At 38.2% G+C, this 19,220-nt stretch overlaps 1 protein-coding gene across 1 annotated transcript in view; it reads right to left on the reverse strand.

The window, feature by feature from the left end:
* Nucleotides 1–4,797: 4,797 nt before the first annotated feature.
* COL9A1 (collagen type IX alpha 1 chain) overlaps nucleotides 4,798–19,220 on the reverse strand; it is a 93,055-nt gene continuing 78,632 nt past the window's right edge. Inside the window, exons 37-38 of the mRNA XM_049875420.1 lie at nucleotides 12,935–13,012; nucleotides 4,798–5,279 (exon numbers count right to left, since the gene is read on the reverse strand). Coding sequence (XP_049731377.1) covers nucleotides 5,095–5,279; nucleotides 12,935–13,012 — 263 coding nt within the window. The 3' untranslated portion in view covers nucleotides 4,798–5,094. The remainder of the gene's footprint in view (nucleotides 5,280–12,934; nucleotides 13,013–19,220) is intronic.

A 19,220-nucleotide genomic window follows, 5' to 3' on the forward strand; every position in this document is an offset into this window, starting at 1 on the left:
TTGAATTGTATTCATTTATTAGTTGGTAAAAGTAGCATTAATTAAAATAAACTCATTCAACTACTAGGACCTCAGGAACGAGGACAAATCAGACATCTCCATTTTTATTGTGACGTATAGTTGGAGCTACAATTCATTTCACTCAACAAAATTGTGCCAGAGTAACTAACTGGTCACTTTGGTTAAATTGAATGAATGAAGCACCAGGTGAACCAGAGAGACCTCATTCAGCCCAGTAGACCCAGAACAGCAAAACTTTACCTTCAAGATGAGACAGGCTTATAAGACCAAAGCTAGCTTTAAGAAAATCTCAATGGAAAACAAAATCAAGTTCAGGTCCAATAGTGATACACGGTATACAACTGAAGGAGATGGCTACTTGTTTCATGAATTTGTCAAAGGATAATACTGATAAAGTGGCAGTTTATTTAGGAGTAGTGAAATAGGATTTAAGTTTATCTTAATGGTGTGTGTTGCTTGGCCATTGTATGCTTATTGGTGTAAAAATGCTGGTTATTTTACAACTTTTTGTTTTGCTGTATTATTTAAAATATATTTTAATGATAAGTATTTTTCAGTGTATTAATGTATTTAATGAAGGTTGTATTATGGCATATTTTGTAACTATTTATTTTAAAAATTAGCTTTTAGGATGTGTATTTTTCCCCATTTTGTTTGTCCTCTCTTACATCATCCAATTTTTTAAGGGTGAATTCAGCCTACATGTTAAGTGGAATAGCACTGACTTTATTCTAAACCCGACATGGATATAATGCTTTGAGGCTTTGATTAATGTGTGTTTATTATGCATAATGAGTTTGTCACCTATCTCAGCAATAAAGGATTTGACCCTAAATCAGGGAATTCTAAAGTGCAGTTATTAACACCACGCTTACTCTTCACCATGTTTTGTGGCTGAACTTGGCACACCTCAGTTCCATTCTGGTAGATCTCCACCGCAAGGACGTTCAAAACACACTCGAGTAGCGAGAGTGAGTCACACAGGTGTCCAAGGTAACTATAAATGGTCTGTTGCCGGGGTTCATGTTTATACCGTGCTTGTAATTATAGTTTTGATGAATAAATACTTGGCTCATAAAAGTTAATTTTATAACCCATTTCCCTGGCATCTCATAAAAGTTCTAGTCTGATGATTCTGATGAGAATTATAAGTAGAAACAAAAGTCAGAGAGCAGGCAGTCCTTTGGGACTTTTGTCCCACAAAATGATCTCCTCGCTAAAAATATTTGAGGCTCATTGCTGTAGAGGGGCCTGAGCAAGATAAATAAATATGAATATAAGCTCTCAAATCATTAGTGATAGGACAACAGGCAATACTTAGTTAAATAAGTAGCATGTTTTCTTAACAGAAATTAAAGACATCAAAACATGCCAGTGGATTTATATGTTTATTTAGACTGGGAAGTTATTTAGATAGTTCTTAACTATTCTCATCTCAGGTCCCCTTATATAGCAGATTAACTAGTTGCTCTCTAAGCAATAGCGTAAATCTATTCAACTTGCAGGAAAAAGACATTCAAATAAATCTCAAAAACAAAGTTCCTTGAAGCCAATAGCCCTTTTCTTGTTTATTTTCTCTCCAGTTATTCTTAGAGTTATTCTTGGAGTCAAGAACAGTTATTCTTGGAGTGAATAGCAAATGTAAAAACCTCAAGGGAAAATTTAACATGAATTGCCAATTATTCAGACTAAAAATAATATCTATCAGCATCCTCTTCTTGATAGAGCTAACAGGTATGTTACATTTCCTCTAGTTAGTCCTTTAAAGAGTATTTGAATATGTGGATTTATAGTCATACATTATTATAGATAACCAAGCTTGATTTAATATTTACTGAGCCATATTCACAAACTCACTAAAAAGTCTAAGCACACAATTAAAAGTATTTATTTCACTGATATGAAAAAGGACTTGACCTACATTTATGAAAACAAGTATGCTTTAAAAAAAATATATTTAAAATCATTTGTGTCCTTCACCCATTTTTAAACAGCAAGATGATTAATTTGCTGATACTTTATTCTTAATGTCACTTTTCAATTCCTTTTGCTAGGGCTACCAGCAAACGTTTAAAAGTAATTCTTTTGGCATTTGGAATGATTCTATTTCTAGTGATTTTCCACCTATATTGGTTTATTTTTAAAACTCAAATACTATACCTCAAAGACACTATAATAGCAAATATATATATATATAATCAGAGGTAATATTCTAAAGCAGGGACTTAGATTAAGCTTATTTTCAGTTGCAAATAAGTCAGACTTTACTACTGATATTTAAGAAGAAACTAAATTGGTTTAGGCAGCTTGAAATATAAAGTGTCCATAATCAAATCAGCCACATAACTGATAGGACTACTTATTCATACTCTTCTGTTAGACAGAAATCAATTACCCAAACCATGCCAGTGAATCTGCGCACTCAGTCGGACCAGGAAGTGGTTTCCCTAGCCCTTAACAAACCTCTCGGTGTTTGGAATGAAAATCATACCGCAATGCCAGGCCATAGAAGCACTGACTGGAAATAAATCGGAAATCATTTACCCTTGATTAATATGCCATTTTCTAACCAAGTTTAATTATTCACATGCTCCTCTCTCAGTGAGTGCCCTGGATGGCATTTCATCCTGCTTTTTTAAAAGTCTCTAAGACGTTTTCGTGGTTTCTGTATCGCTAGAGAGATATACTTGGCCTAATTCAACATTTATCAACTTTCTCTGTCAAGGAGAGGGTTTGCTGGGTGCTTTTGTTTGCAATTTTTCCATGGAGTATCTACTATTTCACTTACAATGGACGGTCACACCCTTTGGAATGTGTTAGTTTTGCATAATCTATTTGTAAGTGGTTGTTTCCAATATTGCTTACTGTATCTGTGGAGCTTGTTGTACAACCTTTTGAGATATGTGTCAGATTTGTAAAACAGTTGAATAAACTCTTCTTTGAATTTTTTTTTTTTTTAGTTTTCTTATGACTGTATTACACAACTGAGAAAAACGTTTACTTTTGGTAATCTGATTTTTCTTTTATTTGATCATGTCACTCCAGTTAAAATAAAACCGTCTTGGTGAAAAGATAATGCAATTTCTTTGCAATTATTTGATTTTGTATCACAGCACCTGAAAAAATTTTCCATTTTTATCAAGATTATTTTAGATCATTATAACAGATGCGTCTCTTTCTAAAAACTATGTGACATGGGTGGAGAGAACATCCTTCTTCATCTGTATGAAGGGTACAGATCTATGTAGCCAAATGGGAGCCATTCTCCTTAAGCACAATCCATGCCCAAAAAAGTTGCCATCTGGTTGATTCTGACTCATAGTGACCCTACAGGACAGGGTGGAACTGCTCCATAAGGTTTCCCAGGAACACTTGGTGAATTCAAACTGCCAACCTTTTGGTCAGCAGCCTTACCCCTTAACCACTATACCGCCAGGGTTTTGAGCCCATGCCAGCAGCACAAAATTAGATGCTGCAGGCAGTTTTTAAGAAATCCAAATGCAGATGACAGTGATTGATTTAGACAAGCAAATAGGGCTAGAATTTTAAATGTACAGAATGTACACAGGAGAAAAAAATAATTGATATCCAAGATCCTATTAGGGCTTCCCTCTTGTCTTGAAAGAATTGAATCCCATAAACTAACTGCAGATATTGACTAGTTTGAGCTACTGTTCTCTGCCCTGGGACAAGTCACTCATATGCACCGTGACGTGAAATGAATATATGAAGTCTGATCAATAGTTTCCATAGATGTTGGTGAAAAGCAAACCAATGTGACTATGTAAACAGTAGTACAGTGCTTGAGTGGTCAGACAATACCTGTCTTACTGATAAGAGTATAGTGCTTTAACTGAGCTGCCTTTATCAAATTTATAAGAAAAATGGTGAAACATAAATCATTTTTGCAATAGTGAAGTTCTGAATATGAAGGAGCTAACAAACCCCTGAAATGAAGACAGTAGATCTTAACATAGAAAACCTAAACGGGGCATATGAAATTTCTGAAATAGTATGCAAACATGTATGTGCATATGCCTGTTTGAAGATTGAATCCATAGATTTCATTAGAATATCAAAAAGGCCCATGGAGCTCTCCTTCCCCTCCCATTGCACATACACCCTAACATACATACACACACACACACACACACACTCCTTAAGAATTTCTATCACAAGCTAATGCAGGGAGAGCAGTCAAGACTTTTTAATTTCTCTGTGTAGGAAAAAAAGCATTGATACAAACATATACCTATAGAAATATTAGTAATTCAAAATTTTTTAATGTATCTAAACAAGCTCAGTGACTTCATTGAACATGACTATAAGAAAACATGCAAGAGATTAAGAAATCATATTTATTTCTTTGGTACAACCAGAGATGTTACCTCAAGCCTTTAAAATAAATAATCTCATCAATAAAACTTATTAATGCCAGAATATTTAAAATTCCTTCTTTACTTTCACACAGAAGAGCTCAATAAATTGAAGGGTATGGAATACAGTACAGTTCAACAAAAATTCAGGCTGAAGATGAAAATCAACATGTGATGTAAGGAAATCATTCACACTGCACTTTCTTACCATTCCCGAGAGAGCACATTGATGGGGATTTTAAGCACCAATTCTATTGAACTCTAGTGGGGTTTCTTTGTAACTAGTCCAGTAATCCTCTATACAGCTGAAACGAATGTCTGAGAAGAACATTTAAATAGAAAATGAAAATAAGTACTGCAACTGAGGTAAACCAAACAGTTGTTTTTGTTTATTGGCACAGTGGCCCAAGATATATCACACATATATAGCACACTAAAAAGTTCAAGATCCTGGGAGTAGAATTATAAATTTATTTAAAGGGAGGTTTTTTATGGATGACTGCCATCTTCCCTCCAATGGAAAGGAAAGAGGACTTATTGAATAGCACCATCATTCTAAATCTGATTGTCAAGTAGGACATCTCTAATAATGTTGAAGGTAATACACTGTCATCCTTTGCCCCAGCTTTGGGTGGTGTTTCTCCTCCAAGCTCCTTGGCCAGGTGTGATTTATGTAGTGCCATCAACACTAAGCCTTTCACTGATTGGGCCCTTTGCTAAATGCTCGTTGACCAGCCTGAACAGTGCAGGAGGCTGGCTCACAGAAACCAGGAAGGCCAGGAGGTCCCGGGGGCCCAGGCACACCAGGAATTCCCGCCGGCCCTGGAGGGCCTAGCTCACCGTCCTGGCCGTTTCTCCCGTAGCTGGCAGGCCCTGGGTCACCTGAAACACACAAAGGGTTGCACATGTGAGCAGGAGAATACTCAAGGCTGCAAACTGGCAGAAGGCACTGGACCCACTGCAGCCCAGCAGGATTTGGTGAATGCTTTTAGAAATGATGATAATGAAATCCCTTCATTGGACTTGGATTTCGCAAAAATTAGAAGTAGAAAGGGACCTCAGCATTATCCAACCAGCATTTCTACATTGTGCTGAGACTCGGCCCACTGCTGGTGACCCAGACCCTAGCTACAAGGGACCTCCACTGAGTTTGAGCCGTAGTCAAACCTTTCTCCTGAGACTCCTAGTTAAGGTAACACCTGAACGCTAAAGATGTGGACTCTAACCATTGAACTGACATTGTCGTTGTAATTGTTAATCCTGATTCTCTGGTTCTAAATGAATGTTGTGAGGTCTTAATTGTGTGCCTTGCAATAAATTAAACAAGTTTATACATGAAAAACTTGAGTATTTCTTTACTAAGTTTTAAGATGAAATCCTACACAGCAATGGACCAGATCTAAAAGGTGGTTTTCATCTACCTTATCTGTAGCAATGTTCCCACTGAGACATAGCAGGTTTTCCTTAACAAAATGAAATTGAGATTCAAAAAAATCAAGCCAAACCTGTTGCATAAAGTCAGTTCCAACTCGGAGCAAACCTACATGAAAGAGTAGAACTGCTTCATAGTGTTTCCAAGGTTATAATCTTCATGGAAGCAGACTGCCACATCTTTCTCCCGTGGAGTGGCTGATGGGTTTGACCCACCAACCTTTCAGTTAGCAGCTGATTGCTTAACCGCTGTACCACAAGGATAGTAGCAACGAATGTTAATTTTTTATTAAACATTTGTAGAGCCAGCCCCCTGTCAAAAACTTAAAATTTAAAGGAATTTATTCTCTAGTACATAAAATCAGAAAGCAGAAGGAAAGAATCTTTTAGATTTTCATGTTTGGTTCTCCATCCCAATACATCCCAGGAGGAGGTTTTAACTTGCTGAGTATGTTTTAGATTCATGCTCATCTTTTGAGAAAAGAGTTGACAGGACCATCCTGTCCACCTTTGCTTTATTTTATGAAAAGCACATTTAATCCAATCCTCCCTTTGGCAAATGCAGCCATTTACCCTTTGGAGCTTTGGTTGCCTGAATCATCGTCAACAACAACACTTATAAATTGTATAAACACTAATAAATTGTATTCAATACTGAGCACAGTGTCTCTGTTTACAAAGCCGGCACTGTGCACAGTATTGACCCCATTTTCCTTGTGTGTAAACTTAGAAGCGTTAAACAATTGTCCATGGTCATGCAAGTAGAGAAGCGTTGGAGTTGACAATGAGAGCCCTTATCCACTACTCCCGTCTACCTGTACTTCCGTTTCTACTGATTTGCTAACTCTGTGGAGAATGCACAGCCTCTGTCTCTGTGTGTTTTGTTGTCATTTGTTTAATTCATCGGGTCTGAGCTGACTAAGAAATAGAGAGACGCCCAACAGGAAAAAGTTAACATCGATTCTTCCTGTGCTGTATCATTACAAACTAATGATAATTTTCCTGAATTTTTGCCCTGCAGACCAGGCCAGAGAACAAACTAGCCTTAGCGTAAGTTTCTGGGGAGCCCTGGCCCCGGACATTAGCTCTCAAAAGCTGTGTGGGAGCCTAATTTTGGGATTAACTATGTCATGGTCCAAGTTATTCAAGCAGTGAGGCTGACTCACCGTGGCTGTTCACGAAATGGGCATAAAAGTTTAGGCAGCTACGTTAACAAATGTCTGTAAACTGCTTTGCAACTCTAAGGAGAAGGTAAAGCTTGGATCTGAAGTGTTCTCATTTTACTTTCCTGCCTCATACACTGTCTAATGATTACATGGTCTTCTGAAATTTCAAGGTCCTATAAAAATGATATTACCAAACATTTTTTGATTTAAAAAAAATAAATGCCTGCGTCATTCTCTATGAGAACACTAGAGGGCAGTCATGCTACATTGGTGGGGGCCACTCGCGCCTGTTACCTAGTACACGCTACAGAATGAAAGGGACTGTGTATGCAGGCTTTAAAAAAAAAAAAAAAAGTACTTTTCAGCATAAAATAGGGTTCTTGATGATTAATCCACTGCTTATGTACTTTTTATGTGTGCTAGGGACTTTCTCATAATTCTCACTTTATGCCGAGCTTCCTTGTGTGCTGTTTGACAAAGTAGTGTGTGTTTAAGGTTGGTGTAAAGTGGCTTATATAAGACCCCACAACCAAATAAAACAGCTTGCAACAATGGAAATAGGATAAATGACTACTACAAACTTAAGCCTAAATTGAGTGTGCCTTTTGTTTTGTTTTTCCACTCAGTGGAAAAGCTCACCTATCTGCAAACTTTGCACAGGAAAACCGGATAGTCCAGTGCCAAGCTGGCTCTAACCTCCACGTCCAAGACGGGAAAAGCATCTCAGTTCACAAGCCAGGACAGATTACCCAATAAGCAAAGCACTTGTATTTACTTACTAATCTATAGTGCACAATTGCACCTGTTTATCACCCACACCATGAAATTGTGCACCACAGATTAGTAAGGAAACACAATTCAGCCCATGTGTACCTTGTTGTTGTTTTTAGGTGCTGTCGAGTCGGTTCCGACCTGTAGGACAGAGAAGAACTGCCCCATAGGGTTTCCAAGGAGCGGCTGGCAGATTTGAACTGCCGACCTTTTGGTTAGCAGCCGAGCTTTTAACCACCGTGCCACTAAGGCTCTGTGTGTATCTTACTTACTGGTTAATCTGCCCCTGCTCACAAGTCATGTGTGTTCAACACACACGGGATTTGCATTTAAATTACTCCTTTCCTAGCAAGTATGAGTGCACAAAGTGGTCAGGACCCATTATGAGATATTTTTCCTTAAAACTCTCAGATTGCTAAGGAGCTAGTCCCCAAATGTGTGAGTTCACTGGCAGCAAACGTAGAGCATTACTCTTAATGAGACCACCCAACCAACCATAACACTAATGGCCTCTGGTAAAAATGGAAGTGTTTCAGGGAAGGGCAGGTGTTGTCTAAAGGCAACAGGAAGGAAGCAGGAGAGAAATCAAGGTGTTAAGTGGTCAGGGAAAGTACCCCAAGTCACATGGCTAGTGTGGCAAACCAAGCTAGTCATCTCATTGGACCTCCAGCCCATCATTTTGTCCATGAACCTGAACACAGGGAACATACGTTCCTATGCTCCATCCAGTTTTATGGCTGATATTTTGGAAATAGATTCCCAGGACGTTCTTCCAAGGTACCTCTCAGTTAGTAGCCAAGTGCATGTCAACCATCTGCACCACCCAGGACTCCTATAACAGTAATGTTGTTGTGTGCCATCGAGTCAAATCTGACTCTCGCAGTGATCCTATAGGACAGAGTAGAACTTCCCTATAGGGTTCCCTATGGACAGAGTAGAACTTCCCTATAGGGTTTCCTAGGCTGTAATCTTTATGGGAGCAGATCGCCAGGTCTCTTCTCCCACGGAGCTGCTGGTTGGTTCAAACAACTGACCTTCTGGTTTGCAGCCGAGCACTTAACTATCACTCCTACAATAATAGTAATGGCTAAATTTCCAGAGTGTTCACCATAAGCCAGGTACTATTCTAAGCACTTTCTGTACATTAACAAATGCCCTCTTCAATACCGCCATAAATTAGTTCTGGTTAGTATCCCCATTTTGCAGAGCAGGAAGCTGAAGACTGAGAGGTAGAATAGCTGGAAGTAAGTGAAGAAGCCGTGTATAAACCCTGGCAGCCGGACTCCAAGGTCAGCACATCTTAAATGTCTGCCCTGTCTATTTCTGGCTGTGAGAAACAAGCTAGACAAAATGATAGTATAATGATTATTATAAGCATCTATGCTCCATGGTCCAAAACGGTCCGTACTAGGCAATATGTCATAACCCCCCAATGGGTAAATAACTCTATGACCAAACAGAGATATACAGCTTTATAGAGGGGGAAAGAGAAAACTGTTCAAAAAGAATAAGGAATTATGATAATTGACAGATAATGAAGGCATTAGTAACATTTTTTTTCAGATATGTTAACACAAAGAAGAATGATCTTTTTTCCATTCAGGAGAATTTGAGCCCCAAATCCAACAAGAAGGAAGAAGGTTTCTGAATATCCTGTGCTGCAGGCTCTTTCTTTTAGGTAAGAGGTGTAGTTATCCAGAAGATTCTGGATAAATTCCTGCATAAAGTCCTATTAAGGATTTCTCTAAGTCCTAAAATTCTATTACTATCATGTTTTTGAGAGACCAGGAGGCAAATGTGAATCCCATTCCAAGCTCTACCGAGGAAATAATGGCCTAGCCCATCAGCGGCCCATCACAGTGAAGTGGTTTACTGTGAACCTGCACTTTGGGTCTGTGGTGTGAGTTGACGCAGATTTCCATGGAGGGAGGTCTGGCATGTGGGAGTGGGTGCTGATTAGAGAAGGATGGCATATACCTGCTGTTTGGGAGCAGGAGAAAAGAGCTGCAAGGACTGAGCTAGGGCCCAGCTTTGCCCCAGCTCTTCCTCACCTACCTCAGAAAGCAAAAAAAGTGAATTGGTTATAGTGATAATACCAATAACCAAAATTTCTTGAGCACTTCCTATGTGCCAGAGACCCTCCTAAGAATTAGTGTCGGGGAGACAGCATTATGATCACTGTTTTACAAATGGGGAAACTAAGGCACAGAAAAATTAAACAACTTGCTCCAAGTCTAAGCTAATTAGAGTCAAGATTTGAACCCAGGATATCTGACTGCAAGGCCCATGATCTATATAGCCAACTTTCAGAGTACTGCCTGTAGGGGATGAATAAGCCAAAAAAAAAAAAAAGTCTTGTCCGAGGGCTTTATTGATTTGAGAAATTGTTAGCTGAGCATACTCACAAAGCCGGTGCCTTTGTACTCTAATGTGGTAAATATGGGCCTTCCTGCCTGTTTACTAAAAGCAGCCACTGTATGCTTTTTTTTTGAAAATTATTCTTTAATTTTTGAAAAATAGTCTGAGACTCAGATTTTTTCACAAATAAATGTTAAATATCCTCTCAATTAAAATGTGACCAAATTTCAGAAAAAAAGAAAGACCAGGGGAGTTGGGATACGGTAACTGGAAGAGGGAAAGCAAGAAGAATGAGATTCAAAGGGAAGGACTGTCGAAGTGTCAAAGATGGAAGAAAGTAAGAGATGATCAGTGAGAGGAAAACGGGGAGGGAAGAGAAATCAAAGGAAGGTGACAATTCAGAGGCAGCACCAAGAAGGGAAGGAGCCCTGGTGGTGCAGTAGTTAAGCACTCAGCAGCCAACCTAAAGGCTGGTAGTTGGAACCTACCTAGCAGCTCCACAGGAGAAGACCTGGCAATCTGCTCCTGTAAGACTAAACCCACCTAGAAAACCCTATGGGACACTTCTACCCTGTCACATAAAACCAAACCAAACCAGTTTCCATCAAGTTGATTAGGACTCATAACGACCCTACAGGACAGAGTAGAACTGCCCCAAGGAGCGGCTGGTGGATTTGAACTGTCACCATTTTTAGTTAGCAGTCAAGTTCTTAACTACTGCACCACCAGGGCCCCCTCTGCCACATGGCATCACAATATGTCAAAATTCACTGGAAGGCACCCAACAGTACCAGGAAGGGCAAGGTAAGAAGTGGGGAAAGCCAGAAAGGAAAAAAGAAGGGCAGCCCTTAGAAGTCCCGAAAAATGAAGTCAACAAAATGTTTTAACAAATCAGATTTAAGTACTTAAACTGAAAACCAGATATAAGTGGTTTTATTGTTTGTTTGTTTTTAATTTCTTTAAAAAGGGAGAAGAGATGAGGGCCACGGAGAGCTCTGAATGATGAGCTTGACCTCCTTACCTTTTCTGCCTAGACGTGAATGTCTGATGTACCAAAAAAAAATTCAGTAAAGCCCCTATTTAAGACTTAACAAGCAATGGCTGAGGAGCGCCCGTTTCCCCCTCGCCAAGGTAGACACGCAACACGCGGTGGTTTACACATGTGGGCAGTCATGCGCCCCCCTGTGGCAGTCTGACGCTACACATGCAGCTGGGCCTTCCTCAGTCTTCCCACTTTTAAACTAAAAGTTTGGTTTTCCATCAGATTTTCTGAAGGTAAGGCTCACTAGAAACTATAATCTGTTTTCGGTAATGGAAGATATTGCCAAAAGTGCAAGTTACTGATCCAGAAACTGTTAAGCAATTTGTCAACAAAATGGAAGGAGGGGAAATTGTCAGATAATCCTATAAAGGTGTTGATAAGTTAATTGAGATGAGGATATTTTACCAGCTTTAAAACTCTGTATTACTACCACTGGTAAAGAAGAAAAGCATTCTTGGTAAATTCCATTTTCTTTCTTCATTCTTTTAAACATCCATCAATGAATCTAGGCTTTATTATATACTAAAATCTTCTTTTCTTGGTCTCATTCAGCTCCGGCCAGATCTGCTCTTCCTCTTCCAATCATAAAAGCCTGTATCAATTTGTGAAAACATCTTGATAGGCCTATGAATCATAGTTTTAGAAGGTGAGTGTTTGAGCTATCTCCAAATGTACTCATAGTCTAAGATATTCTTTCAACGAGAAAGCAATTCCCTACGAGCAATGAAATGGGTAATTAGAAAGCAATGATGTTTTGAGCTGCAATTATAAGCCTTGATTAAATATCTAAGCCTCTGGCAGAACTAGGGAAAAAAAATTACTTCTTTCCCTAAATTTCTCTCAACTAAGTTCCCCAAATCCACTGTGGACATGTGTACACTCCTTTTTTCTGTTTGATCTCTCTCACCTCATTTCTCTTCAGCCCCAGACATCTCGGGGTTGGGGAGCCTTCCTGAGTCATTACCTCAGCAGCTATAAGGTAGTTTGCCAGGTGGCTGCACATCATTCCTGCTCTGAAGCTAAACTGGCTTTCAGCCCTGCTATGCTGCTCCTGTGGTTGGGCTCGTAAGTCATTTCCCAGTGGTTAAGTGTGTGCCAGCCTCATCGACTCCCAGCGACAGAGTAGCCAGTGTGCAAAGAGAGAACAGATGCCCAGTGAGAAAACTTTGGGCTCTTTACACACAGGCTACTCTGTTGCCTCAGTCGACACAGCTGTGACATGTGGCTTGCAGCTTGTGTGTGGTTCTTTGTGGCTATGAGTAGGAATGTTGAGGCTTATTTATTTATTGGATATGGGTTGTTGGAGGGTCTGGGAGGTTGAAAGGGGAGCTTTTGAAATAAAATTTCAGTTCTTCCCTGTATAACACAAATAGTTGAAAACTTGGATTAATTTTCCTACTGCTCTGGCTTTTGCTTTAAAGAATAAAAAGCAGGACACTATCAACTGGGCTAACTGGTAAGGACCCCATTCATTCAGAATATCTATAACAAGTGCATTGTGGCTGGACCTGGACACTATTTTTTAAAAAGCATCTGTATGAGAAATTAATTTCAAGCCCTGATGGCTATTTTCTCACAAAGAATATTTACAGGGTTGATAGATCCTTTAGCTCTTCATTACAGCTTGTCTCGAAAAAGCTATGCCAGCATTATCAAGTATCACTTGATACACATAAGTAATCTAATAGCAGTTCTTTTAAAATATCATCCAGTTCAGATGCCACTTGCTGCCAATTTCTCCCCCTGATCCTGACATACAACACACGTACCTGGGAGACCTGTAGCTCCAGGCAAACCTTTGGGTCCTCTTCCTGGAGGGCCACGCTCCCCCTTTTCTCCCAGGTCACCTGCATTTCATTAAAGAAATATTTTTTTCACTACATTTACATAAAAATAAACTTCCTTATTTTTAAACTTTAAGCAAAGCCTAAATTCACAAACCAGAAGGTTGCAAAATTGCCACAAACTAGATTGTAGTAGGTAGAAAATCAAAAATTGTTCTCATCATATTAACAGATCTAAGGGTGAAAAAATCAGTCATATCCAGAGATGCTGAAAAGCCATTTGACAAAATTGATTACACATTCTTGATAAAACATTCAGTAAAATAATCAATGACTGCTTCCTTAACCTGATAAAATATAGCTCTCTCAACCCAAAAGCTAGCATAATGTTTAATGGGAAACACAAGAAGCAGTTAGTTGTATTACAGTCAGGACAGTATTGAGATGCCCACTTCATCACTACTTTTTATCATTGGGTTTGAGAAGTTAAAACTACCCCTGTTTTCAGCTGACATAAGTGCATATCTGAAAACTCTAGCAAATGAACCTGAAAACTACGACGAACAAAAAAAATTCAGTAAGGTAACAGGGTACAAAATTAACATATGGAAATCAATAATTTTCATATAGGCAAACGACAACCAGCAATAAGATAGAGTGAAAAAAGATCTTATTTTTAATAGCAATGAAAATATTAATTGACTAGGAATATGCTTAATCAGAAATATATAAGTCCAACATGAAAAAAATTTTAAACATTTCTAAAAGATACAAGACTGAAAATGTTGTTCAATGGAAAGATATCATAAAATTATCATTTTTCCCATGGCTGAATTTCCATCATGATCACAATAAAAATACAAATTAGTTATTTTTTTAACCAAATAAAAATTATTCAAAAGTTTCTGTAGAAAAATACATAAGCCAGAATAGCCACAAAAACTCCAAGAAAAAAAAAAGGAACATGAAAGAAATTCACCCTCCAATTAAAGTGTGATATTGGTACATGAATAGATAGACCAGTGAAACAGAATAGAAAGTCCAATATATATTTATATATTCCTGTATATGTAGGAATTTGGCACATACTAAAACTGTTATCTTAAAGTGGGAAAAAAAGATGGACAATTAAATAATTGGTGTTGGAAAAAATGGGTAACTGGCTGGAAAGAAAATAAAGTTGGATCCATATCCCTAACCTGGTTTTACGAGAAATTACAAATGAATCAGGTATTTAAATGTAATTTAAGAACCAGAAGAAAACAAGAGAGAATTGTACTATAACCTCAGTTTTGAGTTGGACTTTCTATTATGATTCAAAATATGAAGCATTCCTAAAATCAATACAAAAAGGCTGACAACACAACAGAAAAAGAACAAAATATATGAGCAGGCAGTTAACAAAAAAAAAAAAAAGCAGCCCATACATACGAATAGTTCCCTGATGTCATCTCAATAAAATAAACATAAATTAAAAATAGCAAGATATTATTTTTAACCTGTAAGGTGGGCAATAATTCCAAAGTTTAATTAAACATATGTTGGCAAGTCTTTGGAGAAATAGACTCTTATACATTGCTGATGAGAGTGTAAATTGGTACATGCGGGTAATTTGAAAATATTTAACAAAATAACAAATGGAAGTACTATTTTACTCAGCAATTCCATTCTGAGGAATTTATCCTAGAGATAGAGAGTATATTGATATTTTGTACAAAAATTAAATGTATATAATGTTCTTTGCAGCCTTGCTAATATAGCAAAAGATTGGCAACAACCTCAATGTCCATTAATTTTTGTTTAAATACATTATGGTACGTCCACAGAATGGAATCCTCTGCAGCTATAAAGCAGAACAAGACAGCTTCTTATGTGCTGATTTGGAAAGATCTCCAAACCAGATTGTTAAGTGAAAAAGGTAAGGTTCAGATCACTTGCTTAAAGGACAATAGGAATTATTTCAAAAAGAATGTATACTCATATATATTCATATATCCTTGAATATCATCCCCATAAGAATATGTACGACTCAAGGGCACTGGGTTTTTTTTTTTTTTTTTTTGGGGGGGGGTGTTTAAGAATATGTAAGGAACTAAAAAAAAAAAAATTTTTTTTTTTTTTTAAGGAACTAACAATAGTATTTACCTATTGAGAAAGGGGAAGGAAATGACGTCAATGAGAGACAGGGATAGAAGAGAACTATTCACTAAGTTTCTTTTTATACTTTTAAAACATTTTTAAGTAATGTGAATTAAGTATTACCAAAAATAAATTAATGAATTTTAAAAATTTCAAGTATGCTGTCACAAGTACCTAAATTTCACTACTGACTCATTATTTATAGGGACTGTACTTTGGATTGTGTCCAGCCATAAGCATTGGTAAGACATTTGGGAGAAAACTGATTAAATCTGGGGATTCTGCAGCCACAGAACTAAGCTACATAAATTATCTTGGTCCCTACAGAAACCAAACTCAGAATCTTAGCCTCTTTAACACAGTCCCCCAGTATCTTAGTTAACTGGTCCTAAGTGACCTCTACTGACCCCAGTAGGAGGCATCTCTACTATCCCATTGTTATAAGAGTATATTATTATTCTACTACACTATTAAAAAGAAGATGCAATAACATCCTGTAGCAAACTCTGTACATAATCATTTTTTTCCAAACATCTTTATCAGACCAACCTCTTTTAGTATCGAGTCGAATTTGTTATAATTTAAAAAATATATTCACTGCCCTACCAGGGAGCACAACAGAGAGTCCCTGACAAAACAGGAGAAAAGTGGAGTGCAGAACTCAAATTCTAGTAAAAAGACCAAACTTAATGGTCTGACTGAGACTGTAGGGACCCCAGAAGACCTGGCACCCAGACTGTCTGTTAGCCCAGAACTGAAACCATTCCCAAAGCCAACGCTTCAGACAAAGATTAGACTGGACTATAAGACATAAAATGATACTACTGAAGAGAGTGCTTCTTAGCTCAAGTAGATGAGACTAAATGGGCAGCTCCTGTCCAGAGGCAAGATGAAAAGGCAGAAAGGGACAGGAGCTGGTTGAAAGGACACGGGAAATACAGAGTGGAAAGGAGAAGCGTGCTGTCGCATTAGTGGGAGAGCAACTGGGGTCACATAATGTGTGTATAAATATTTGTGTGAGAAACTAACTTGAACTGTAAACTTTCACTTAAAGCACAATTAAAAAAGTTGTCACAAAAAAATAAAAAACAAAGTCACATGCACAACAAAAACAGGAAGACTGTGTACAACCATCTGCACATTAGTCAACTAGTCAAAAATCTCTAATTATGAACTGACAGTTTAAATAGCCACCATACTTTGATTTTAGCTGTGAATGTCTTTTTGTGAATGTTTTTATGATGAATCAACTACCTTTCAAAACAAGTTAAATTTATATAAATGCCATATAAGGATATGAAGCACAGATTTAACTTGTATTCACTTAAGCTAGTTATTTTATACTCATCATCAACATGGCTTTGCTGTATTAAAGATATGACAATTATTATTATAAAAACTAACAGCTTAAGCCGTCTTGATAACTTAGCAATTTAAATGTCGTATCGCTATTAATTCTGGAGGCTTGCAATGTGAAGAGAATCTCTAAATGTGCCACATTTTCTGAAGATATAAGATGCAGATAATAAATTAAAATGTAGTTTTCACACTGATAGTGAAAGCTGAAGTTATTTATACATTCTGGCGTGAAATCACACCACCTTTAAAGTGTTACATGCGAGGAATAAGATCACTGTCTTGGCCGTTGTGATGCTGTCTTTTGGTTATCGATCGTAGAAAAGCAATCGTAGAAAAGCAAATTTTAGATGAGCTCCAAGACAGAGCCACAAGGTGCAAACCGTGGTTGCACAGCAAACCGTGCGTGCAGCCTGGTTCTGCTTATCGCCAGGGTTAATGTACTTCTTCAAGCCCTGGTCACATCTCCTTCTGAGATGCACGAAAACCGGCTCAGGAAATTAAAGATCCACCTTTGGTAGCCTATTGCATCAAAAAATACATATAAAGAGCTTGTAAAATAAGCTTTACATGCGGTTCAAGTAGAAAAACAGCTCATTATGAACAGAACGGCTAAAGCTGAAGCAGTTCTCTTGCTGCCTGTTGTTCTTGTGTGCTGTTGCTTAGATTCTGACTCCCAGTGAGCCTATAGGACAGAGTAGAACTGCCCCATAGAGTTTCCTAGGCTATAAACTTTACGGGAGCAGATCGCCAGGTCTTTTCTCCCATGGTGCAGCTGGCAGGCTCCAACTACTGACCTTTCAGTTAGCAGTCGCGTGCTTAATAATTGCTGCCACCAGGGCTCCTTGCTCCCTAGTTGCTATTTATTTCATTTATTTGCAAGCTATAGTTGATGCTCCATCTCCATGGGAGCAGATTAATCTGAAAAGGGTGTTAGTCACAGTTTTGACATGTATTTTCTCCAACCTTCATTTGTGTGTTGACACATCTGGTTCAGTCACACTAAAATATCTAAAAATATACAGCCTTACTCAGACGGACTTGAAATTAATCCTTGAACATTTGAAAGTATATTTATAGCACTAAGGACTAGTGTGATACTAAGAAAATTGAACATAAGGCCAATCTGAAGATGTTGCTCATGTTTCTACTTGAGTATATGTGTAAAATGTATATGGGCAGGGGCCCTAGCCCTAAAGTGCTTATGCAGTATTGTGTAAAACATGTTGGTGAAAAAACAAAAGAAAATATACAGGTATGATTGAAGCTTTGAGTGTGATTTGAGGCTTATTTCTACTGGCTCCTGTTGAAAATGTTTAGGAGGAAAACAGGATGGAGACACAGCCTCAACTGTTAAAAGTATCAGTGAAACTTATTATTTCTGTAGCAATTTCTCTGGAAAGAGATTGAAAGTATCTTGTATAGCAGGACTAACACCATCCCTTCTTTACTAGGCATGGAAAGACAGGCAACACCGAAATACATCTCTTCTCCTGTTGACTGAAAATGTTAAGCTTCAAAATGGTGGTGTGTTTATTCCTAGAGAAAATTTGAACAGTAAATTTTTGGACAGTCAGAAAACTGTATGTTTTCTACTAAATACTACTGTAATTGTGTGTGGTGGGACAAGAAAGGTCAAGTCTAGTGACCCCAGAATCATACATTTCCAAATATGTGACAGTGTTGTTTTGATAAAAGAAAATTAGATTCCCCCTCCCCGTCTCCACCCCCAGCTCTGAGAAGTAAAACTGAAAGAAGATGCTGCTTTAAATGAATCCAATGATAAGGAAGGGATGGAAGAGGATGGGTAGAGAAAGTCCTTTGAAAAAGAAAAGGACATATCCCTTTTAGATTATAGACATGTCATTAATATTGAAGAAAAATTAGGAGGAAATCCCTCATTTGCCCAAGCTATACTTGATGAATAAACTTAATGCTAGAGACATTTTCCAGATTCCAAATATAAAGATATACTTTTCTTCCCTTAAAATTAGGTTTTCTTCTTGGACCACCCCAGCCCAACCTAGCCACAATTCACTGCTGCTAAGAGCTTCCCAGAAAACTTCCCAAACACTTTAGCTTTGTCTCCAGTGGTTCTCAAGTTCAACCTTGGCTGCACATTTAAATCTCATGGGTAATATTTTTAAATCCCGATGCGCAAACCAATTAAATCACAATCGCTGAGAATAGGACCCAGGTGATGCCATGTGCAGCCAAGGCCAAACTCTTTTACTCAAAATTGAGCTTTGCCTCCAATATGGAGACTTCGTTTTGGTCCAGGAAAATGGGATTTTGATTAGTATAAACCAAAAAAAAAAAAAAAAACCCTGCTGCCGTCGAGATGATTCCAACTCATAGTGACCCCAGAGGACAAAGTAGAACTGCCCTATAGGGTTTCCAAGGAGCAGCAGCTGGTGGATTCAAACTGCCAACCTTTTGGTTACCAGCCAAACATTTAACCACTGGGCCACCAAGGCCCCTTTGATCAGTATGGGCCTTCAACAGTCTATTATTTTCAGTAGGCAAATGGTGATATTCTGTGCCTGTGCATTTAGCCGCATCAGAATCCCCTGTAGGGCTTGTTAAAGCGCAGACAGCTGGGTTCCACCCCAGTGCAAGGTTTCTGATTCAGTGAGCCTGAGGTGGGCCCCCAGATTTGCATTTCTAACAATTTCCCTGGTGATACTGATGCTCCAGGGACCACTCTTTAAGAAGTATTACTCTAAACTGAACTCATGAAAGGCTACGGAGTCATTTCTGGGCTCTGGCACAACAG

The sequence above is a fragment of the Elephas maximus genome, chromosome 1 (genome assembly GCF_024166365.1).
Source record: "Elephas maximus indicus isolate mEleMax1 chromosome 1, mEleMax1 primary haplotype, whole genome shotgun sequence".
Classification (NCBI taxonomy): Eukaryota; Metazoa; Chordata; class Mammalia; order Proboscidea; family Elephantidae; genus Elephas; species Elephas maximus.